The sequence below is a fragment of the Pholcus phalangioides genome, unplaced genomic scaffold, assembly GCF_987345545.1.
Source record: "Pholcus phalangioides strain wild (caught in Gottingen) unplaced genomic scaffold, Ppha-v1.0 ptg000015l_1, whole genome shotgun sequence".
Classification (NCBI taxonomy): domain Eukaryota; kingdom Metazoa; phylum Arthropoda; class Arachnida; order Araneae; family Pholcidae; genus Pholcus; species Pholcus phalangioides.
In genome coordinates, this window is record NW_028301608.1 from 85,589,513 (window position 1) to 85,615,618 (window position 26,106).

At 39.2% G+C, this 26,106-nt stretch overlaps 2 protein-coding genes across 3 annotated transcripts in view; one reads left to right on the forward strand and one right to left on the reverse strand.

Annotated features, from left to right (window-relative positions):
• LOC149076909 (LIM/homeobox protein Lhx5-like) overlaps positions 1-1,339 on the forward strand; it is an 86,815-nt gene extending 85,476 nt beyond the window's left edge. The window contains exon 6 of the mRNA XM_089244626.1: positions 517-1,339. Within this exon, the coding sequence (XP_089100752.1) occupies positions 517-725 (209 nt within the window). The 3' untranslated portion in view covers positions 726-1,339. The remainder of the gene's footprint in view (positions 1-516) is intronic.
• Positions 1,340-20,205: 18,866 nt separating this feature from the next.
• LOC149076910 (putative RNA-binding protein 19) overlaps positions 20,206-26,106 on the reverse strand; it is a 47,282-nt gene continuing 41,381 nt past the window's right edge. For both annotated transcript variants that reach the window (XM_089244627.1, XM_089244628.1), the window contains exon 27: positions 20,206-20,512. In XM_089244627.1, coding sequence (XP_089100753.1) covers positions 20,424-20,512 — 89 coding nt within the window. In that variant the 3' untranslated portion in view covers positions 20,206-20,423. The remainder of the gene's footprint in view (positions 20,513-26,106) is intronic.

Below are 26,106 nucleotides of genomic sequence, written 5' to 3' on the forward strand. Positions count from 1 at the left end.
TCGCATCGCGAGTCCGTCACTATGACCACCACAGCGGCAATATCCAATAGCTGTAAATGAGATAACATTCTTCATTAACGTCACGAGCTTCGCGCGGAGGCCTTCTGCAATAGATTGTGTTGGATGGTTCGGATGCGTATATAAGGTAATTGTCGCGATTTGAGGAAATATCTAGGCTCATACTTCAGCAGACATCAGGGTAGAAGTTCTGTCATAGCATGGGCGGTCTCCACGTTCAATGGACACACACATCTTTATCAATCCTGGATAGGAGAGAGAGGACGCACAGAAATTTCATTTCTATTTGTTTTGGTATAAATATATATATATATATACTGTATATTTTTTTCTAAATGAGTTGTTGAATGCCATCTGGTCTGTATAATACAATATTTTTCTTTCCCACATTTATTTTCATTCGTCTAAAAAAAACCACTTTTTCCCAGATTCTATAAACTTTTGAGACAGAGAACACTTTTAAAGTTATATTTCGTTTTGCTTACCTACCCCCCATAGGAGGCGTCAACCTGGCTTCAGACGCACCATACATGGCACCGAACGGAGATTACGTCCGTCACCACCAATCCAGCCCGAAGAATGGTATGGCCATCCAAATCCAGGCGTCCATGGACGGGTACGCTTCCAGGAGCGCTCAAGAAGCTTATCCGAACATGCCTCAGCAGCACCAAACGCCACAGCTCAGCTCCGACACTCCCGTGTGGTGACCAGAAACACTGCTGGTGTTTTAATGGAAGTGGTGTGAACTAATAGTGAAGTGTTCTCCGTGCCTCAAGAGTTATGTACAGTAATAACACTCGCATAATAATGCTGACACTTTTTCCTTTTTCCTCTTGGTTTTCTTCCACCTCATTCCGCAGACCGATTCGTGCTGCGGCGTTCACGGAAACTACAATAATTTGCATAATTTGACGACAGGAAAACGGGTCTGAGACGCCCCCTGATGGATTTTTTTTCTCAAGTCAATAGATATTGAAACTGTGATTCATTAATAGAAAAATTTATGTGTGAAATATAAAAAAAATGGTCTACACTTTGCGTGGCTTCCACGAAGAGGATGCTGACAGGATCCAGGATCCTGACAGGCCAGGAGCCCGGCAGCCACATTTTTTTAGGTCATAAATTCACAAGGTCTCATAGAAGTCCTTGCCAAAAAGCCCACCGAAAATTCCGGCTTAGGAGGTTCGATGGAGGGATTTGGGAATCCTTGATACTCTATAGGAAAGTGGTTCCCAAAGTGTAGGTCGAGTCAATGAACTTTGGGGGGGGGGAAAGATTCTCCAAAATTAAAACGTCCAAATAAGAAATTCATTTCTACTTTAAAAACGTATCAAAACTAAAAAATGCCTTTACTCAGCTGAGCTAATTACAATGTATCATACAATGTAATTTATCAAATTCTACTTGTACAATAACCAATACATCAAGTTAAGAATATATATACATAGGCGTACGCAAAATTTTCTCAAAGGGGGTTACGTTTTTTCCTGCAAAATAATCTCGGCTCGAGAGGGCGTTAGAATCCCAAAACCCCCTTTTGCGTAGGCCAATGTATGTATGTATATATATTTGCTTCCGGGACTGCACATTTACTGGCAAAATATAGCAATGGTTAGCCTATGTAGGGGATCGTCGATAAATTTTTAGTCAAAAGAGGGGGGGGGGCGTAGCGCTTCAAAAAGAAGTTTGGGAACCACTGCTCTATGGCAAGGATGCTTAACCTTGAGAGTGTGGGCCACTCCATTGGTTTGAAAACGTGTCGCAAGGCCACTTAACCCTTAAACTCAGCGGTAATACCGAGATATAACTCGTCAAACTTGATCTGCTTTATTTCGGTCACCCCGAAATATCTCGGGTTCTCAACACGTTATTTCCAATGTGGCAGTTATAATACGGATCAGGAAAATTTTAAAAACCACTTAAAGGGGTTAAATAATTTGTAAATGTGCCGCGTTGTTACTTAAGTGGTCCGTGAATGTGTCATAGGCAGTGATCTGGAAATGTATCACCGACACTTTAAGCGATCTGGCAATGTGCCGCGGGCCACTTAATTGAAGTGATAATGTGCCGCGGGCCATTTAATTCAAGTGATAATGTGCCATGGGCTGCTCAAGTGATCTATAAATGTGCCGCCGCGGGCCACTTAATTGAAATTAGGATGTGCAATAGGCTGCTCAAGTGATCTAGAACTGTGCCGCAGGCGACTTTATTGAAATGAGAATGTGCGACGGGCCACTCAAATGATCTGATGAAACAGCACCCAAAGTCACTAAAGGGATCTCGGAAAGTGGCGCACTCCACTTAAAAAATGTGTTATCAAATCACTTGATTGGCCCACGGTCTCGAAAAGGTTGAACACACCTGGTCTATTGCATTTATTATGAAATCAGCTGAAAGTATCCGACATTTAACGACCATCCAGTTGTTTTGCCATATTACCACGTTCCCGAATTTTATCGGTCCAAAATCAGTGTTTAACCCGCAGGGTTATTCGGGCCGTATGCGGTCTAGAACAGCTATGAATGCAGCCCAACAAACGATTTCGAGCCAACGTGAATGAATATTTTAATATTGTTGCGGTTTGATTTCAATAGTATTTTGCCACGAAGCAGGCAGACATACTGCTGGCGTAAAGCTATTCGAAATACTGGGAGGGCTCAAAAACGTTGGGGGTAGCCTGAAACCTGATATTTTTAAAAGTATAGGATTATGGGGATGGTGGTACATATTGGGGTGGGGGGCATCTGGCAGACACAGTTTACGCCTACGCAAGCAGAGGTCATACATGTTCAACCCGTGGCCCTCGGAGTCATTTAATGTGGGCCGCGACCTCAAACCTAATTTTAGAAAAATCAAATAAGCGTCACATTTCCGGATCACGTATGTGACCCGTGGTGAATTTGCACTTCACTTGAGTAGTCCGTGGCATATTTCTAGATCGCTTGAGCGACCCGCGGCAATTTACAGGTCACACAAGTGGTCCATAACATATTTGCAGATCACTTGAGTTAACTGCGGCACAGTTCCAGGTCACTTAGATGGCCCGTGGCACAGTTCCAGGTCACTTAGATGGCCCGTGGCACAGTTCCAGGTCACTTAGATGGCCCGTGGCACAGTTCCAGATCTGTTAAGTGACCCGTAGCATATTTAAAGATCAACGTAATATAGTTGCAGAGTACTTAAGCGACCTATGGCACTTTACAGATCATTCTTTAAATGGCCCGCGGCACTGGCCCAGATCTCACTCGTGTTCCGCAGCACATTTTCAGATCACTTAAGTGATATGCGGCATATTTACAGATCACTTCAGCAAGCACTATTTCAGATCACTTAAATCACGCTTTCAAATCAATATGGAATGGCCCTTATTCTCCTGAAGGTTGAACCCCCTATTATACATAATGTGGTTCAGCTTCTTCTTTCTCATTTCAAATGGGAAGATGAGCTTCAAAGCTGTCATTTTGCATTTCGAGTGAGGCCCAAAATTAATTTTTCCCCCTCCAGATGGGGGCCCTAAAACAATTTTTCATTTTCCCAAAGTGGCCCAGAAAAGAACCAAAAGTAATAATTTAAAATTCATCGGGTTTTTTTTGAAAGCAATATTTTACGATGGTAATTCACTATTTTATCTTTTTACTGTGTTTTAAATTTGAAATTTACGAATAGTTTCTATGAATTACAACTGAAGAAAATAATTGAATTTTAGTTTCCTGACGTGAATCAAGTGGCGTAATTGCTTATGGATTGGATTGATTTTAGCTTATCAGTCAGTCGCATGGCGCCGTGAATGGTCAATATCATTTGTGCTAATGAAAATTCTTATTTGTTTGTTATACAGCGGATCCCGCTTATAACGTTGCCGCTCAGTGCGACTTATTTTTGGCTTTCCCAAAGCTAATTCTCATTCATATTTCCCGTTTAAAGTGTTTTCTCGCTTACAACGTTATTTTTTTTTAAAAAAAACGTTATAAGCGGGATCCACTGTAATCAAATTCGATTGATCGCGTTCGAAGACTTTGATTGACCAGTTTAAAATAGCCATAGAAATTGAAAGGTGGTGAAATTCTCAAATCGAGTGAGGTTAAAAATTGAAAATATTTGAATTTTTATCTTTTAATTTATACAGGGTGTTTCACAAAATGTCCGAAAAACAAAAAGAAAACAGAAAATTATACTGTTGATCCTAAAAGTGAAGTAAAATATGAAAAAGTTTGAAACCGAAATTGGGTTCGCGATAGTTCCATTCCTGTAAAATAGTAATTGTGAAGAATTATTAGAAATTAAAACAGCCCTTAAATTAGAAAAAAACGATTAGTGAATTTTTTCTTCTCTCTATTGAATCGAGAGAGAAAAATTGTCCTATAACCAGGGCCGTCTTAAGAGCATCATGGGCCCCCGGGCCAAGTGATTTTGCTGAGGCCCTATCAGGCAAATTCTCCAAAATTTGAACTAATTCTCATTTTTGTGAGGTGCCCGGGTGGGCCCATGAGTTAAGACGGCACTGCCTATAACATATTTACATTAAAATTCGTCGATATACAGGGTGTTCTGTAAGCGTTAATGTGGCCTTTAGTTCATCAACCATCCGTCGTAGAGGTATGGTTCCAGTTGAAAAAATGCTCATAAGGCCGTCAGAAACTCCCCGGAACCAGTTTCGAGAGTGAAAAGTACAGTAAGTTTGCAGAATTAAAAAAATCTAATTTCTTATACGGTCCCTTTGTTCTCTACTTTTCAATTAGAAAGCTGTTGCCCTGTATCAACCGAAGGAAAACTAAAAAAATTCCATGTTTCTAAGGGCAATATTTGCTGAGATATTCGAATTCAAAAAATCGCAGAAAAGTTGGGGATCGACAGCATAAATGAGGGAAATGCGCATTGTGTGTCCGTTCGTTTTTGCTTTTCTTTCATATTTTGCTATTCTTTTATCGGATTTTTGAATTCAAATATCTTGACAAATATTGCACTTAGAAACATGGATATTTTTTTTTACTGTTGGCCTCAGGAGATACACGGCAACAATTTCCTAATTGAGAGTTAGGGGACAAAAAAACCATTTAAAAAATTAGTTTTTTTATTTGGCGATGCACTGTATTTTCCATTTTCAAAACTGGTACAGGGTGATTTTTGAATGCCTTTTGAGCATTTTTTCAACTAGAACCCTACCTCTACCACGGATGGTTGAAGAGATAAAGGCCGCATTATCACTTCTAGGACACCCTGTATATGGATGATTGAAATTTTTTATTCTTCACTTTTTACGATTTTGGCCGTGACGCTTTTGAACACGCACAAAGTAGCAAAAATCAAAATTTAGTTATCGATATCTCGACAAGTTTTCATGAAAATGTGCCGCAAATGCTACTGGTTTGCATGCTTTTAATTACGTAATTTCCTGCATATAATCCAAGGAATATAAGTTTAAAAAAAAAAATCTTGATTTCTTAGCTCATACAAACTCGTTTATAGGAAAATCGAAAATTCCTCGAAATTTTTTCGTTATAACCGAGGTGTCATTTCAACCGGGGATAACATTTCCAAGGCCCTTTTTGACGAAAAATATATTATGAGGATATCATATAGTTTGCATGAAGTTTTTATTTCTTTATGATTAGGGTGACCAATTTGATCGAAAAAAATACGGGAAATCGGGATTTTAATTAGGGGCATCGCCGATTCTCTCCAAGCATGTTGCCAAATGTCTACGAAATTAGCAAATAGGCCTACTGTATCACTTATAAATTGGTAGGGGAAAATACTACAGCGAGTCTGCTAAAAAATGTATTTCACGGGAAAAGATGAACACTTGACAAATATGTGAAGTGGGATATTTATAGTCATATTCATTGTAACACAAGTTATATATAAATTACGCAAATCACTTTCATTCCTGATTCTAGTAAAGATTGGGAATTAAAGCAGGTTACGGTGAAAAAACTGGGAATTTGTGTTTTTGGTACAAAATAGTCAGAAAGGGCAAAATACGGGAATGTCCCGTATAGCGGTCATGTCAATGAGCAATTCAGAATTTAAAACACGCAATAAGCATTTTTTATCCAACGTTGGGCATGGATAGAACAACAGACGGATATTCCCTGGATATTATCAGCTCTAATTTCAGGAATTTCTTGGAAAAACGTTATTGAAACGGGAGGAACGAATAATTTGCCTTTCTTCCGAGCTGATTGTCTTTCATTGACGTTATGAGCAAGGTTCATTAGCATTATGTTCAATAGTTCGGACAGCCAATCGTTGACGTTATAGGTGAGGTCATTATGTTGTAGTTATAACCGAGTTTGACCTTATTATCCTCAGCTTCTTTGTGTTTTCAGAGATAGAATAAAAATAAATAATTTACCAATTGCTGTGCAAGGCTTTGCAAGATAGAGAGGGTGAAAAGCACAATTAATAAATGCACTGAAGGGAAAAAAATTGACAAATTGAAAAAGTTATAAGGAAAAAAATTGAAAAAAAACAATTCGTTCAAAAATATGAAGAGAATTTTATGCAAATGAGACGAGTGGGCCGATTGGATAGAAATATTTTCAATTTTTATAATTTTAATCATAAACGTGATTTTATTTTGATAGAATATTTTTAATATTTGGAAAAAGATTGGGACCAAAAACACCTCATATTCTTTATTGAGATTTCACAGCGGATGAATGAAATTTGCACGTGAGGATTATTTGCGGGAAATTACGATATATTACACATTTTTCTTTTCATATTTTACATCAATTTCAGAGAATCAACTGTAGAATTTTTATTCCCGGCGGATAATTTTCGTGAAACACGCGGTGTATTTTGACCTCCAATATTTAAAAGTGAACGTTTCATGTTTCGATTTTGCATAGGAATACAATGTGTAAATTTTTGAGAAGAAGAGAATGTGTAAATTTTGTACATAGTGACAGTGTTGTAAATTCATTCGCTCAAAATAAAAATTCCAAAAATACATTTCTTTTGTTATGTTATTTTAATATATCATCATTATCGCTATCACAAAAATGTATCCATTGTACTTGTATTTTATATTTTACTAGCTATAATACCCGGCGCTGCCCGGGTTTTCTTCAATTACTGAAATGATTGAAAAAAACTGACAAACCATTATAAAGGCATAGAAACTACTATACATAATACTGGCGGCATTAAAGAAGTGACAAACCATGGTAAAGGCATATGCATGTCTGAAACGCTTTGCTAAGGGGAACCACGGTAACCCAAGTAAACATTCCGAAAGTGATTGTTGAGGCCTAGAAACCATTGTTACCCGATAGTTTTTCGCCCATTTCGGATGTTTGCCCAGCTCCGGCAAACTTTTAAAGTAACCTATCGTTCAAGTCGGGTCCCGTTTGGTATATATGCAAAATTTGTGTTTTGTCTAAAATTGTAGATTTGTGAATTGTGACATACACACAGAGAAAACCAATTTTATATTTAGATTTAACCATTTTTCGCTACCACTGGGACATACGTGATCCACGGGCGTTTTATTATTTTATTAATATTTTAACACAAAATTTATTTGAATAAAAATAACTTAGTTGTTCATTGCATTTTAATCATTATTACAATACCACTGGTACATATGTGTCCCACTAAAAAACACCAATGGGACACATGTCCCTTTGTAATCCCTCCTCCCTCGGTAATTTTTTTCCTCTTTCAACATATTATCGATCTTTATATCCTAATTTATTTATTAGCCCCCCCCCTTTTTTCACTTACAAGTTAGGGGGTCATTCAAGTATTACGTCAGCATCGAGAGGGGGGGGTGTTTCCGATTTGCTGACTTTTGATGACAAGGGGTATTTGACGGTTGCTTACGTCATCAACCACCCCTTTTTGAAGATATGAAATATTCTAAACTGCTGACGGGGAGGGGAGGGGGTCAAAATTGGCTGAAAATTTGCTTACGTAATACTTGAATGGCCCCTTATTCGAATGATCGGCAAGAAACTCGGATGATCTATATTTGACAAATGGGTGATAAATATGGTCACCATGTCCTAATCTAACTGTGCATTATAAAAAGGGACTACGAACATCTTCGTAGGATTACAACATAGCCTCACGATGAAGAGGAGAGATGAAGGAAAACAGAGAGAAATTGTTTGAATTTATTTCCCGAGCGTTTCGACGTAATATTACGTCCTTGATCGTAAAGTGGTTAAAGGCCTACTTACTTTTTTTTTTCCTGAGAAAATAAAATTGGTTGTGAATAGGTTAAAGTAGCCTACTACTAAATTTTTAACCCCCGTAACATCTCGGATGATCTATACTTATGTGCAGTATAAGTCTGCACATAACCATTACCAAATGACAGGACAAGTGTGGGACAACTAGTCCTGTCCTTTTTTTTTTAATATGTTAATAAATAAAATTCAGTCAGATGTTCCGCCCCTGAAAAACAGTTTACTGCATTACACTGTTGTGCGATGCAATTAAATATTTCGTTTAAAAAAAATGGGAGAAATAGTTTGCAGACAATGAATGAATTAACGCCAGGGTCTCTGCCACCGGACTTATCCCGTTGCCGAGATCTCTTCCAGCCCAGCTCCGTGGCAGAGTCGGGAACAAAGTGAGTGTGTACACCTAACCGTCTGAGTGTGTAGCTAGTGTTGTGTATGATATTTCAGTGCTGCCATCTATACTTCAAATTGTGAGTGAAGTGTAATGATTGAATATTTGTAACGTTGTAGGCCTGTTGCTCTCTGTGGCGAGACTTTTTAACGGGGAGATAGGCTCGCATTCGCGCCTTGAAGTTGGGAACCACAGAAAACCAACTTCAGCCGACCACCACTGTGGGGTTCGAACCCGGATCCTCGCATCGCGAATAGTTTGCAGACAGGGGAAAAACTACACAAATAAAATAATTTGCAGATTGGCAAAAATATACAAAAAATAGAAATACTGTAATTTGCAAAAACCAGGAAAAAAAACACATGAATAGGAGAAATAATTCGCGGATCAGGGGGAAAAAAAGAAGAAATTATTTCCTGACCAGGGAAAAAAAGGAGAAATAATTAGTGGACCAGCAAAAAAATAAAACAGAAACTAAAGAAACAATTTGCAGACCAGCAAAAATATATACAGAAAGGAGAAATAGCCCCACTGCAATTTAAATATAGGCATAAATTTAACGTCTAAATTTCATAAATATGAGCAATTAATTTGAATGAAGATGGGCAAAAACACAGAAATAGGAGGAAATAATTTTCGAACCAAAAGGGGGGTGGGGATTGGAAAATCAGCAGAGTTTTATTTATTTATCTATACAATATGGCTTGGCCGAGGCCTATACAAGGGAATGCGGTGGTGAAGTTTGACAGAAGAGACGATTCATGTTACAAAGGAAATCACAAACTGTTGACAAATATGTTTTCAAATATGAATGTATTTTCAAATATGAATGTATTTTCAAATATGTTGACAAATATCTACAATCTAAATAAACATAAACAAAAGAAGTAATCTGCAAACTAGTAAAAAATGCGTAATAGGAGGAATAATTTTCGGACCAGGGGTACAGGCCCGTCATTTAGGATTTCGAAAATACACTAAAAATGGTGTATGTATATATACATACATTGAGTGCATGTGCTTTGCCCCCCCCCCCCCCCCCCCCGGAAAAAGTTGAAATGGCGGCCCTGCAGGGGTAAAAAAAGGAGAAATAATTACTGGACCAGCAAAAAAACATAAACAAACGAGATAATTTGCAGACCGGCAAAAAATATACAAAAAAGAGAAATAGGCCTGCTGTAATTTACATACAGGCATACATTTGATGTTTAACTTTAAAATGCATAAACATAAGAAATTAATTAAAGACCGGCAAAAATACAGCAATTGGAGAAATAATTTGTGGACCAGCAAAAAAATACATAAACAGTAAATATACTGTATTTTATTTTCATTCAATTTAAAACTACGTAGCGGCTACATGAATTGCGCGGAATGTATCGTGGACCAGCTATTGAAGAACACAGCGATTACACTATATGGACAATTCCAAACAAGATATTTACAAAAAAAAATGTCATCGTTGTAAAGAGATGATTTATCGTCATATAGAAGCTTCCCTGTATTGCTTTTTATGTAAATGACGAGAAACACATAATCAAGCAAGACTCGATAGAGGGCGCTCAAACACACGATTCAACAACGCGGAGGGGCGTGAACAAGTAGTTTTGAATGATCGCGCCCATTCCCGCTGCAAAAGCGAATCGAATGAGGTTTGCACCCACTTTCTCAGCCAATCAACGTTCGAGTAGAGAGGCATCCAGTTGAACACACAGTAGTGTTTCCTCTCTTGTAGTGCGTGTATTCATTATGATCTTTTTTTTATAACTAGGGATAAGTAAATTTCGTATTCACGAGAGAGATGCGAAATTTACCATTTTTGATGGGATAAATTCGGAAATTTTGGATTTTACCGCCCTTTTCTAAGAAATCTTTATAATTTACATTTTTTGAAGCGAAAATAAGTATTAATTTTGCTGAACACTTTAATTCTGCAATAGTAGGTCCGGAGGCGGATTCAATGGCGGGCGCGCACAAAACCCCAACTTAACACTTTTTCTAATGGCACCAAGTTTAACATATGTGCAATTTTAAACACGTACAAGTTTACAATCGGCATTGCAACCTGATATGTTTATATTCGTTTGTTGTCGCGATGAAATTGAACAGTTTTTGAGATTCATTTACGCATGCATACGGTGTATGCATTTTGCCTTTTTCCCAATTTCATCCCGCATAATGTTTGTATTTTTGTTAATTTCATCCCTAACTCGATTTTTCCCCCATTTTTGGCACCCCGTACAATTTTGCCAAAACCGGGATTACACCAAAAGTTTTATAAAATTTCATGCGAGTGAATGTAGCCAATCCTTTTTTTTTTTCTGGGCTGTTTTCAGCACATTGTGAGCCTTTATGAAGATTTCACCGTTGGAATCCCATTTGAAGGTCGGGAATGTCTATAAATAGTCTCGAAATTTTTGTGAATGAAAACATGACATAATTTTAACGAAAACGAATCAGAAACTAACGAACTAGTAGATACTATCAAAAAAGATGACAATTGTCCCGAGAATAGGCGGATACCGAGGGAGGGCAATCGCCCCATCGTTCAGTGAAAAAATTGTATTTTGGCAAAAAAAGCAGAACAGAGTTGGACATTCAACACCCCCCCCCCCTTCCCCGTTCACTACACGCACCCTCGGTGATTCCCCCCCTCCACCGCGTGCGACGAATCTGTATCAGCTTATGGTCCTCCGGTTGGAGCCCCTGTCTGCCCCACCCTTGTGGGATCTTAAATCGGCCGCTTAATGGACCCTTCGTACCAGAGGTATACGCCCCCCCCCCCGCTTCACTTGGCCTCCTAGACATATTACGATTTAAGTATACACTAGAGCCAACGAGAATAACTTATATTCATATTTATTTGCATACACGCCTAAACCAGAGCGTTCGACATGCTCTCATGTCCAACGGTCAACAACCTATCCTCTTTGGCTCCATGGCCTTTTCACCCGATCCGATTATTGTACATCACTTCATTTCACTTCCGACACCTCCCCCTCCCCCCACATTTCCGACACGTTCACATTTTCTACGATTTTAAACATCTGCTCATCATCAGAGATTGAATGGCAGCAGCCTCTGCCCCCTCCTCCTAACCAGATCACATGAGCCGCCGCTCTGTCTCAATGAAGAGATAAGGCTAATGATATACGGTGGTGGTCAAAGAAAACCTGGGACATGCTGGAAAATGTGCGTGCTGAACCTAACGCGAAGTTTTGTTTCTGGTAATTCTTGTATTGGCCCGTTGTAGGCCTGTTGCGCTCAATGACAACTCAATTAACGAAATGACAGCAGCCGACTCCTCTTCAAGGACTCCATGGGCGGAGATACGCAACCCCCCCCCCCCCACGAACGACTCATTGGGAAGTAATTCGTGAATGAAGATTTTTTTTCGCTGTGCTTTTGTGCTTGCGTTCATTATTTAATTACTTAAAATTTCGCGCGAAAAATTGGAAGGGAAAATAATTGTTTTGAATCGTGGGAGCCGTTTAAAAAGACGTCAGTCTCCCACGATAACAGCCCGAGATCTGACAGGCTTCATAGCGCGCGGCGAACTGGAATCCGTCTTTTTTCAGAACACAGAACTTCTCATTATAGCTCTCCTTCCCGGCCGTTTATCGTCGACAGCAGTTTCGGACAAGCAAGCGCCAGTTTGAATCGCAAAAATCAACCACACAGGTAAACACAAAGGGCTTCTCACCTTCCGTCAGAACATGGCGAGAATCACGCCGAAAGCCACGAAAGCCACCAAGAAGACAGCGGTCAAGAAATCCGTCGCCAGCACCTCGACCAAGAAGTCGTCCGCCAGCGTCAAGAGCGACGGCGGCAAGTCCCAGAAGAAGAAGAAGAAGCAGCAGCCGGATTCGACCGAAAAGCCAACCGGTCCCAAGGTGCCGGAGCCGCAATCCTCCGCTCACCTCCATCACCATCACTTCAAGCAGCGCTTCGACGCCAACGTCCCCCTCAGTCACCTGAAGAGCGTCTGCAAGGGCAACGTGGAGCCCAAGACGGCCATCTACATGACGGCAGTCATGGAATACATGACGACGGAGATTGCCGAACTGTCCTGCAACGCGGCCAGGGAGCGAACGAAACAGAAGAAGGCACTCATCACCCAGCAGGACCTGAAGACAGCGGTCGATCGCGATCCCGAACTCCGGTGCTTGATCAACGTTTAAGAGGACAATCCTTACTGACCGCCCATAGTCAAGGAACATTTACAAGAGCAACCCTCCCCCCGCCCCTGCTCCTTTTTGAACGTACGCGCTTGCCGAAACCCACTCCATGATAGTCAAAATTAAGATTTAGATGTCACATATAATAAAAAGTTCTCATATCCGTTTCAACATGGTACATTTAGAGCATTGCACATCCAGCAGGACTGTCCATAGAACTAGGGTCACCTAATACATGGGCACATTTGGACCAGGGTTCCAGATATCGATCTTATAGGGTTGATTAAATACAATTCGATAAGTAGAAAGTTTCGATCTGGAACGGGGGGGGGGGGGCCTGGATAATCAGGGGAACCATGAGTGGAAAATAGTGTTCAAAGGGGGGCCACATGAGCTGAGAACGTTTGAGGAAACACTGCCTTAGGCCGGGATTACACTATAAAAGTTTGGTAAAAGTCCTTTTATAAAACTTGAAAAATGCAACCAATAAGGTCACCAATCGCATTTTCTAGAATGTAACCAATAACCTTATTGGTTGGATTTTTATAAAAGTTTTATAAAAGGACTTTTGTCAAACTTTTATAGTGTAATCCCACTCTCTTAAGAACAGTGTTTCTCAACCTTTCTGAAAACAAAGACCAGTCAAATATTCGAAATTATTAGACGGACCACCTGTGTCCCGTATTACGGGACATACCTGTAATTTTAGTCGTTCCGACATTCTTTATACATTTGTCCCGTTTTTTTACTGATATTTATTTGAATTTGTTCGTAATACACAGCGTTTTCATAGTATAAATTATATTATGGTAATTGTGGCAAAAATCATAAATATTTATCTCGCGTATTTGCCCGCTTTAACGTTTTTTCAACAATTATAATTTGGTGATTGTGCCTACTTTCGGCAATGCTTTTTGCTGACAATTAGCAATGTCCCGTATTTTTGGGAAATAGTTACAATTCATCGCGGCGCAGTTCGATAAGTTAATATACCGTTCATTTTTGTTAACTGCGATTTGTAGCAGGCCTTTATTTCCACGCCCTTCAGCAGTAATTAGCAAATTGGATTTAAAACAACAAATTGCAATTTTTGGCAAAATTTAGAAAATCATCCCGTAGTTAAGATCACAATTTCCGGCATTCTAGTTGAATAAATTTAATCCGAATCCATATGGATATTACGAGGGCTGGGCAAATCGTGGTGCCAGAACTATTTTGTAGGTGCAAAAATTTTTACCTGAAGAAAGAAATTGAAAATATTGCTTTTTTTTTTTTTTTACTTTTTCTGGGCATAGTGACCCCTTTTTATGTTGACAGATGAGGGCCGCTCTCATCAGACGCGGGGCCCTGGTACGAGAATAATTTCCCGGCTCCTTTGCCACGATTTTATGTATTTTGTAGCGGGAGGAGAATTTGGCATCCGAAGAGATTCAGGCGTTACCACAGAATATGCAGGAATGCCCAAAAATATCTAAAATTTAGAATTAATAAAAGAAAAAAACCCAAAATTTTGTTGAAAACTCAGAATTAATGGGGGAGGGGGGGGGGGAAATCGTAGAATTGAAAAAAATCCCAGAATTGATGAAGATTTAGAATTAATGAGGGAGAAAAAAATCCCAGAATTCATAGAAATTCAGAATTAATGAGAGAAAATATCTTAGAATTTAAAAAAAAAAATCAGTGTTAATAAAAGAAAAAATCCCCGAATTGATGAAGATTCAGAATTAATGAGAGAAATCTCAGAATTGATGGAAATTCGGACGTAATGAGAGAGAGAAAATCGCAAAATTGATGAAAATTCAGAACTAATGGGAGAAAAATCTCAGAATTGATAGAAATTGAAAACTAATTAGTAAAATAATTCAAGAATTGATTGAAACGCAGAATTAATGAGAGAAATGATTCCAGAATCGAAAGAAATGATTCCAGAATCGATGAGAATTCCAGAATCAAATCAGTTGAATCTCAGACACCTTACTTTGTTCGAAAAAAATCGGTTTTTAAAGTAGAAAATTTATATTTTTTCACTTCTTTTACCGTAAGTGTAGGAGCCCCCAAACAGCGGGGCCTGCAGCGACCGCACCTGTCCACGACCACCTAGATAACCTGTGTAATTTAGGAGTTCGTGACCTGTCGCACACCCCCCAAGGGCGGCTCTGTGGCAGATATGCTGCTATACATCCCAAACATTTTGCGCTGTTTTCGGCCTGCAATTTAATGACTACAACAAGAAAAATTTAAGGCGCCAATATCAGTTTTTTAGTCGCCATGGTGACCTGGGATTTGTCCGGCCCTTGGTAATATAAATTGCAACGGGTGGATAATTTTATCAAGTCTGCCTGCGGACTACCTGCGCGGACCATAGGTTGGGAAAAGATGTCTTAGAACATCTCAAGACCACAAGTGGGGGGGGGGTGATATGGGCCCACGGTCGAGAGCCACAAAAAGTGTTGGAAGGAGGCAGGGATAGCAGGTGGCAATCGATACCTGATGGGAATCAATGAGAAAACACACAACTTGCGTATGAAAAGATAAAAAGAAAATATCCACCCGAAATTCTCAAAAGAGATGGATAGAGAGAGAGAGAAAAGCTACAAACTAGCTCCTAAACAAACTGTCGGACAAAGCCCTACCAAGACAAGAACTGCACCTTTTTTTAGTTCCTCCTCTCTCTCTTCTAACATCTGTGATAGCTCGGGCAGTAAAACAAATGAGGCTCAAACCAAGTTATTCAGGAATCGTCCGTGATGGCGAAGTTGGATAGCGCGAGCGCACAGAGAATGGGGCGGAACTTCCATTTACTACATACAGAGCACGGCCGCCTGAGATTGCAGTGAGGCATTTAAAAAGATGAGAGAGTGTGTGTGAGTGGCAATGTGTTTCTGTCCCCTCCATAAATCAGAAACCTTTTGATATGTAGGCTACAAAGTTTGGGATGTGGGGGCTTGGAAAAATGAATCAAAAACTTCTTTTTTCCCCCAAGCTATTTTTACCCATTGGCACTAAATCTTTCTCGCTCCCTCCCTCATATTGTCAAAGGCATGCATGCATGTTCAACCAATGGCCCCGCGGGGCAAATGTGGCCCCCGTATTCCTTTGATGTGTGTGTGACTCGCGACCTCAAACCTAATTTTGTAAGTTAAGTGGCCCGCGGTACATTTACCGATTGTTTAAGTGTCACGCGGTACATTAAAGATAAGTGACCTGGCGCTCTGTTCCTTCCAGATTACTTAAGTTGTTGGCAGCACATTTGAAGATCAGTTACGTGACCGGCGGTGCTGTCCCAGATCACTTAAAGGATTCACGGCATATTTTCAGATCACTTCAGTAACCCGCGGCACATTTACAAATTCATTCAATGAACACGCAGCGCATTTCCAGATCACTGAAGCAGTCTGCGGCACATTTTCAGATCACTTTAGTGATCCGCGGCGCACTTAAATATCACTCAAGTGTCCGTTCATGCTGTTCCAGATCACTTAGGTGGTCCTCGGCACATTTCCAGATCACTTCAGTGATCCGCGACACATTTATAAATTCACTTAAGCAGCCCGCGGCAATGTCACAGATCAACTCACATCACTTAAGTGGTATAGAATATTAATATTCTATACCAGCGTTTTCTTAACGTATGATCCGCGGACCAGCGGTGGTCCAGGACGATGGCATAGGTGGTCCGCAAGCAGACTTAATATAATTATTCACCCATCGTAATTGATATTAGTAGCAGGCCAGAATTTCACTCAGTGCTCGAACAAGGAGGTATATTGGATATGGGTACTGAGGTCACACAAAGTAAATCTGTTTCTCAAATTTTTATTGAATTAAATCGATTTAAACGAAGCATCCATAGGGTGCTGGCACGTGGTGAGCATTATTAACTAAAATCGAGACCTGGAAGATCCTGAGTGACCAGTTAACATGACGACAGAAAAATACTAATACTGGCAAGAAACAAGTACATTCTGCTAGTGAAAGTAGCCAGAAATTTCGTTCGGGGCAGGGGAAACCAAAGTGATAGTTTGGCCATCTTTTTCCCTTTTTTCGGTCATTTTCTCACATTTCAAGGGAGGGGGGCGACCCCCAAGTCCCCCCGCCCTGCAACGGCCTTGATTAGTAGTGTTCATATGGATTCTCAAATAAATCCCCATTCACATGGGAAATAGAAAAAGTGGGTTTTAAACCCGCTTCAAGAATTTTCACCAATGACTGCTCTCCATTCCTTTTCTTACGAAGGAAAAAAGTCGTCAAGCGGGTGCTAGACCTCCCAATGCTACCGCAATATTTGCACATGTGAACGGGGCTTAAAACTACACTCACACATACTGAGGTTCACCATGCATCATTCAGCAGAATGTAGGAAATTGAAATATTAAACACGGAATTATATCACTAAATTTTGCTAAAACGTTAAGTCTAATCCCATCTTTGCAAACACAGCTTCGCGGAAAACAACCACATCGAATACTTTGAGAAGCCCAGCCCAGAAATGATGGCTAGCTATGAGGGTATGCAAATAAGGTAAGTGACGTGAGCAAATGGCGGAGTGGCCTTATATATAGTTTTTTCGAATTGCATTACACTGTAAATCGAAAAATAAAGTTTACTGAAAAAGTATAGGGGGGATTTTTTGAATAAGTTTTCAAGTTACTATTAATCATCATAGTCAAAAAAAAATTTGGAAAAATTCTGGCGGTTTTTTTTTTTTTTAATAATCGCCATTTTTTTTCACCAGGTCTTATAATTTCTTCTGCAACTGTAGAGGAAACGTTATATCAGCGGTTCTCAACCGGTGCTCCGTGTGTACTTCTGAGGGGCTCCGCGGCCACTCGAGGATAATAAAATAAATCAGTAAATTTGATAAACAAACGCAAAAAGATGCCTAAAGGGTACCGCCATAGAAATTATACACTCAGAAAAGGTTGAGAACCACTGCGTTATATAATTCTCCTCCCGCTTTCAAATCACGATAGTAACTATCGAAACTGAAATAATCAAGTTATCAATTAATTTTATCCCTCGTTGGATTCGATTTGTAAAAGATACGACGATCCAAAAACTCGTCATTAGTCACTAAAAAAAATAAGATCCGAAGTTCGTAATGTTTTTATTGATGCTTTCTTCGCATAAACGCGATCGGTGACTTCCGATTGCTTAAGAACTACACTGGAAACGACTTTTTGATAATGTTTAACTCTTTCGGCGGCAATCCCGAGATATCTCGTCAAACTTGATCTGCTTTATTTCAGTCACCCCGAAATATCACGGGATCTAAACGCATTGAAGTTGTTTTTACAGTCACACGTGTTTCTTTCCCCCCCCCCCCCCAAAATCGTTGAACTGCCAGTGGGAGGAATTGGCCTTTCTTCAAGAGGTTAGATAATGCCGGGACTACACGATAAAAGTTCTTTTATAAAACTTGAAGATTGCAATCAATAATCGTACCGGTTGCATTCACGCAAATGTAACCGATAGTGTTATTGGTTGCATTTTTAAAGTTTTACAAATTAACTTTTATCAAACTTTTATATTGTAACTAAGAGACGGAGAGAGAAAAAGAAATACTGCGCGTGTTTTTCCACCACCTTCTATAGCAGAAAGCCTCCAGGCGAACCTTTGACGTCACTCAAGTAGCCCATTTCACCTGTAGCTATTGGATATAGCAGTCCAACGTAAGCTAAACCTTTTTTTGCAGTGTATCCAATGGTCTAGTCTGGTCCGGCCGTCGCCGCAGTGGTGGTCGGCTGAAGTTGGTTTTCTGCGATTCCATACTTCGAGGTGCGAATGCGAGCCAATCTCTCCGTTAAAAGTCTCGCCGCAGAGAGCAGCAGGCCTACAACGTTACAATTATTCATTCATTACACTTCACTCGCTATAAGTGGAGAAAAAAAAAACTCAGTTTTTAAAAAATTGATGGCAGCACTACACATAACATGAATGAACGCCAGGGTCTCTGCCACCGGACTTATCCCGTTGCCGAGATCTCTTCCAGCCCAGCTTCGTCGCAGAGTCTGGAACAAAGTGAGTGTGCACACCTAACAGTCTGAATGTGTAGCTGGTGTTATGTATGAAATTTCAGTGCTGCCATCTATACTTCAAATTGCGAGTGAAGTGTAATGATTGAATATTTGTAACGTTGTAGGCCTGTTGCTCTCTGTGGCGAGACTTTTTAACGGGGAGATCGGCTCGGAGATCTTGAAGTTGGGAACCACAGAAAACCAACTTCAGCCGACCACCACTGTGGGGTTCGAACCCGGATCCTCAATACACATAACAAGCATTACACAGAAACAAACTTCACGGAAGGTTCACTATACATACACGTCCTAACATGTACCAATTCGTTAGAAGTTCCGCAGAGGAATATGGATGAGGTGCATATCTGGTTTAGTAGTGTATCCAATGACTATAGCTGAAATTATAACCATCCTTATTCCAGTCCAGCATCGGAGTCAATTCTCTTGATGGGGGTGGGGGGGGGAGCAGTTATCGACTCGCAATCGGGAAAAAAAATCTTTAAAATAGGTGGCAGTTGGCGGAAAGTTTCGCAATTTCCAATGTGGTACTTACAATGCGGATCAGAAACATTTTAAAAACCGGTTAAAACGGGCAAAAAAGTAAACTAAGTTTTAGAAGATATTCCACTATATGAAAAATTGTGTGATGGGACTTTTGAATTGCAATCTACAAAGCGCCCACCTATCTCTATCATCAAAAGAAGAGCACCTTTTGTGGTAACTGACATATGCTGGATGGATCGAATTTTCGGATGTGGGGAGGGGGATGTAATCGATTTTGAGAACGATCAATAACCTCGCGAATATGAAATCGGACTTGAGTATCGAGCAATATGAAGCACTCTTCAATACATCAATGAGCACCCATATTGCTTGCGAGCAACAGGTTGAAGGTTCGTGGATTTTAAAAAACAATAATTTTTTTCACGATTTAGGCAAATTAAAAAATACCTCAGCATTTTTATAAGCGTAGTGGCCTAAATAATTAACTCAACAAATGAGGTTTTACCATAATTTCCACCTTTACAGAATGATGTGGACGTGAAATCTCACAAATATCACGAAATTTACATTTAAAATATGACTTGTCATTATTCTAAATATGGATTCGAAAAAGCTGTAAGCTATCGCCATCTTTTTTTTTATGAAGTTGCGATACGAAAAAGCTAAACTAATCGAAATACCGCTGTGCGGTCATGTAGTCATAGTGATGGACTCGCATTGCGCGGACCCAGGTTCGAACCCAACCGGTGGCCATAGCTGCAGCGTCAAAAATTTCTTACTCGACATGTGACCCGGAGCTACCGGCATGGAAAATAATTATTCTGAATACTTCTGAGAATGTCTTTTCGGAATTAAAATGTGCTTAAAAATATCAGGAATAATAATAATTATTCTTTCTACAGTGGCGCGTCAAATAGGATATTTAATCATTTATTTAAAACCATACATGATGCTTGGCGAATTCGTAGGCATAATGTGTGTAGATGTCCTAATCAAACTGAAATTATCAAACTTCACTACATTTTATGCCAAATAAGAACTTGAAATAACAGCATAGGGTAACACGAATTCCCGATTTATCGACTCGCTTTTCCTTCTCCACCGTATGTAAAAAGGTGAATCACTCGGAATGTTGGTCGTTTCTTTTGGCTGATGCAAGTGCCACGTCTTCCCGGAGCTTGGATTTCGTCAACTTCTTGACAGGGCCGCCTACAGAAAAAGAAGCAGAATATGTTAACATATTTTAGCATTGGAAAAACAAAGTAAAATAAAGGAAGGAAAACCAAAACAAATACGTTGAAAAGTAAAAAAAGATAATTTGAAGTTAAAAAATAATCCATCGAATTCGAATTCTGAACGCAATAACACACAAGAATTGCAAATAAACACTTAAAAAAAAAAGGGTTAAAAGCTATCTATAACATGGCATACACGTCAGATTGTGCAGTGCGCCACAAAAGTTTAGGCACAAATTTCATGTGATCGCCATTGCTTTTATTAACTTCGATTCATCAAATACACGTATTTTCATCGAAGTTACAAGATTTTACACTAATGCTGACGAATAAAACTGTGCTTTCTCAATTGCATTTTCCACTAATAAAACCGAAAAATATGGTTTTCCTCTGCTATGAACGACACTTGTAAGGGTTCTATGGAGTTAGGGGTTCGGATTGAAGGCTGGCCAATCCAGAACCGAGACGTTTTTAGCTCAGAACTACTTTTTCGTTGACTTTGAGGTGTGAATGAAAGCATAATTTGGCTGAAAAATCCAGTTTAAAGCAACCAATATTTTTCCAAAATGGTAATAAATGGCTTTCAAGTTGTTGTTTTTTTGGTACATTTCTGAATCCTGACTGCCATTTAACAATGCCAATGAGGTCTGTCCATCATAAATAAACGCTTTCCACACCATCACCGAACTTCCACCTTACTGTGCACTGAATAAAGTTCGTGGAATCTTTCTTAGATCATGCCAATAATAAGAATAATCTTCTGGGCCGTTCATATATAAATTCCACTTCTTTTCATCACTGAAGAGTATAAACGCAGCCACTTCCCTGAATATGGCATATGGTCTCGCGTCCATTCTAACTGCGCTTACTTATAGTTGTTTCGAGAAGGATACACTAATCACGTTGCACTTTTGTAGAATAGCCGAATTCACGAATTCATCTAGGAATAGTTTCTCTCGAAAAATATTTTATTCTGTTCTGTTTTATTTCACAAGCGGAATGTACTTGTTTCTGAGCCAGTATTAGTATTTTTCTGTCGTCATGTTAACTGGTCACTCAGGATCTTCCAGGTCTCGATTTTAGTTAATAATGCTCACCACGTGCCAGCACCCTATGGATGCTTCGTTTAAATCGATTTAATTCAATAAAAATTTGAGAAACAGATTTACCTTGTGTGACCTCAGTACCCATATCCAATATACCTCCTTGTTCGAGCACCGAGTGGATATTGGTGTGGGTGCCATGCATCACGAAAACATTCAAGGTTCATGTAGCAACAATGCGAAACAACTCTTTGTGACGTAAATCTATGTCGCATATTGAAATTTGCATAAATTTGATTCTGTGCCTATACTTTTGAGGTACGAAAAAGTCAATTTTTTTCCTTTGAAGTTTTAGTTTTATGAAACTTTCACCTCATATGTTCTAGAATGCATAATTTCTGTTTTTGGATGAAATTATTAATAAAATCTATCAGTTATTTTTAATTTTATTAAATATACTGTGGGGCATAAACATTTGTGGCGCACTGTATACAGTAATACAGTCTCCACACACAGCACACAACACACCACAATCAAGTCTACAACATTTACACACAAACAAGCAAAACTTAATATACTGAGTTGTCCGATTCGGAATTATTCTCAAGACAAATGATGACAGCACTACTTGAACATACAAGTATTCCTAAGAAACAAACCTCACGTTAGGTTCACAACACATACACGCACATTCCACCATGTTTTCATTCGTTGGAAATTATATAGAGGAATTATTTTGCAGGGAAAAACGTAACCCCCCCCCCCCCACCCCTGAGAAAATTCAGAAAAAAAACAAATATTTTCGCTGTTTTTTCCAACTTTGTTACAAGCGGGTCACGCGTGTGTAGTGTGACCGAAAAGCTGAAACATTTTTCAAGTCACCATAAATTCTCAACGACGACGCGGTATTTGTACATTCTTCATCTGTCGTTTACCACGTGTTTGATATTTAAAACCCACCGTCAAACGCGACTGCTCCCAGACAATCGTTCGGTATAAATTTATTATCTTGACACGAATAAATACATAAGAACGTTTGTTTCTTGGGAGATAAAAGAAAAGAAAGAGCATTTTCGTGAAAGACCTGATAGCACGCGTTAAGAAAAAGATCTTTCTCGCTGCGGAATGAGAAAAGAACCGTGACACACGAAGATACACTGTCTTTGAATTTGATGCCAAAATAAAACAGGTCTTGATCCTTTTGCGCGATATTCTTAGTCGCTGGTGAGCATTCATTTCTATGCATTTTAGTTTATTTTCCTCCAAGACCTCTCCTTGGCCAGAATATAACACGTCAGTCACGCTACCGTGATCACCTCCTCCTTCTTCAGGGATAAACCGCTTTTCTTTTCGCAATGCCTGCCAACGCGCATTACTGCAGGCCTATTCTACTATAAGAGCTACTGGCATCCAAACAGCCAAATTTGAGAGTATGTCTCTCGCATTAGTGATGAATGAATTAACCGCATAAGTATAGTTTGTTTCGAGTAAAATTGAGATTTTTTTATTAACTGCATTCGAATGATCCTCAGCCAAAGTCATTAAGATCACGCATTGCGAGCCCGAATTTCATTGCAAAACCATGGTCGTGTTAGGAACATCGGAAGATTTTAATGGAACAGTAGGTGTCCAACTTAGTCAGGTTTCACTGTATTACGTAAATTCCCAAGATTTGAAAACTGCAACGTCTGCACAAAAAGTTCTCAGACTAGAGCAGTGAAAAAATATATTTTCGAAAATCCAACTACTTCAATTGTCCAATCAAAACAACTGAATCCGACGTCAGACTTCGAGGACATGCAACCCTCCTTTACTCCCAGAAGGCTCCAAAGCAGTGTTCTACAGCTGATCCGCGAAACATTCCGAGCAATTCATATAGCCGCCACATAATTTAAGATTCATTAAATATTATATCATCTCTATTATGGTTTTTATTTCTGTCTCAGCCGTCAGCAAGTCTGTGAATCATTTCTATCTACATTCATTTTTTTTGTCCGTTAGCAAATTATTTATGTTATTGTGGTTTTTTTTTGGTCCACAAATTATCTTTTTTCATTTCCGCCGGTTCGCGAAAATTTGCAACTACTTTCACCGATACGCAGTCGTAAAAAGGTTGAAGAACTATTTACGAAATGATGATCAGATGTTAGAATGGTCAGTATGTTCAGAACAGAGATTTAATTTTTAGCATCTCCCCCCTTCTATTTCCACTTGAATTTTCAAAAACAGTAAATGCCTGCAGATGTTTCGCAAGAAACTGTACCGCAAGTATCGATGCTGAAGCAAGTCCTCCATTCCAGGCCAAATATTTAGAACCAAACTTTCTTTAGCCAAGAGAACATCAATGTTTATCCGTACCTGTGTCGTCTTCGAGAGACTGACATGCAACACAACTCAACCAGTATCAACCATCAAATAAAAAAACAGCTGCAGAGAAACATGTAGTTAATATCCTTGGGAGAACTTCGATTTCGATGACAATTCCTCATTTTAGGGGAAAAAAATTGAAAGGCAACTGTCGCTGCTCCCATCAGAAAAGAACGAGGCAAAAGTTTGCAAGAGAAATAAACGGTTGGATGGTTTGGAAAAATTGCAGATTCGTGATCGAAAAAGCGACATAACCAAGAATGCTGTCTAAATCCGTAAAAAGCTTGCTAGTGCCTGTATGAATCTAACAAAACAGCTTGGAATTGTAGGCTACAAGCTACATTTAGTGAGTATAGTTTAGAAATAGCTTGTAGTTTTTTTTAGGTCCAAAAACAAGAAAAAAAAATTAATCGGCCTAACATGAATATATTATTTTTGTTGATGATTTCACGTCTATCTCCACATTGTACAGCCAAATGAGTTGAGTGCGCATTATAGCTCCCAACAGATGTATCCCATTAATTCACCTCTGGATCAATTCGAAAATTTTGACATTTTTTTTTACGTCACCCAATAAGTTATAGAAAGTACTAGAATTACAATTAACGAATGAAAATAAGTTCCTAGTGTATGTGTGTGTGATACCTCTCAAATGATTAGCAAAGCTTGAGAATAAGTTCCATAAATAGAATCGTACGTGAATGTTGACAGTAAGAAACTATCTTTGGTCAACTTATGGATCCTATTTAGCTGAATTAAATAATTCGGCCGCTTTTTGCGGTCCCCTTTAACATGCAATTAACCAGGTTCGTATATAGATTCTGTATATACGATACATTTATTAACATGTTATTAATGCATGTTAGTTTATTACAAATTTTATGTTATTGTTATTAAATATTATCAAACACATTATTTATTGACAATTTAACATTCAATTCTCAAAAAGATTGTATTGATTACTTCATTGATTGCTCAAATAATAGAACTCCTATTGATTTGGCCACCTACGATAGACTTTGGAGTTATCTCTGTAGAATCTAAAAGATTCTCTCTCAAACTTCGTAACAGACATGTTTCGAAAAGAAAAAAATTATATTCAGATGCAGAAAACAAAGTTCAGAATTTGGAAATCGTTTAATTGAACAATTATGTACAAGCATGTGAAAATACAATAGAAATCAGAGGAAGGAACTAACAAGAGGGTCAAGAGTTTTTGAGAGAGACAGAAGTGAGCTGTTCTATTGTTCAAATTACAGTATCATTGAATGTGTGAGAGATACAGTGAATATATTCTTACGTGATCAAATTTATTGCTTTTTCTTTTATCAAATATGTGTTTCTCCATTTCGGCGAAATCTTCACCTGCTGTAGAGGCTGACATGACGGTGTGAGACCATCGAAGAATTGAATGAGAAGGATATCCCGAATGAAGAACCTGAACAAGACGTCCGAAAAGATCGCAAGTATTCATCTTGGAGCGTTACATCTATATGTGACCAGGTGGATGAAAGTCCGGAGTCGAACGCCAAAGCACCAACTTTTTGACACGCGTTCCTTCGGCAACTGAACTAATTCTAAAGATAGCGTACAATCCCAGGAAGGGATCAAGACTGAAGTCACTGGATGGACAGAAAGGAGATGCGACATCGAACCATGAAAAAAAAGACAAGTGTCCGTGATAATGGACTGAGTGACTCTACAAAAGAGACCGTACCCGGCAGAAACGACTGCGAGTTACTGGAGTGGTGCGCGAACTCGTTATACAAATATTTTGCAACGAAAAGTGGAAATCCGAACTGGATCTTACGAAAAGAACTGATGATTGTCTCATTTTAGAAAGTTTTCTTTGTCTTCTTAAACTTGTCTTCTGATGATTAACTTGAAATTTGATTTGTTTGATTCGGGCTAATTGTCATACATAGCCCTAACATTTCGGCCCTCAGGAAATTATGGGGAAAAAAAAGGCAAAGCCTCCTTCTCTCACAAAATTTTTCCACCTCGCTGTGTCTCGCCTCGTCGTTTGTCCTTCGAGTTTGTCGAAAATATCTTGACAAACTCAAAAGACGGCCGCTAGACTAAGTAGACACGAAAAATATTTCTGGTGTAAAGAAGTGTCTGCATCTTCTTTTAAAATGCTTTAACGCAGGTGCTCGAG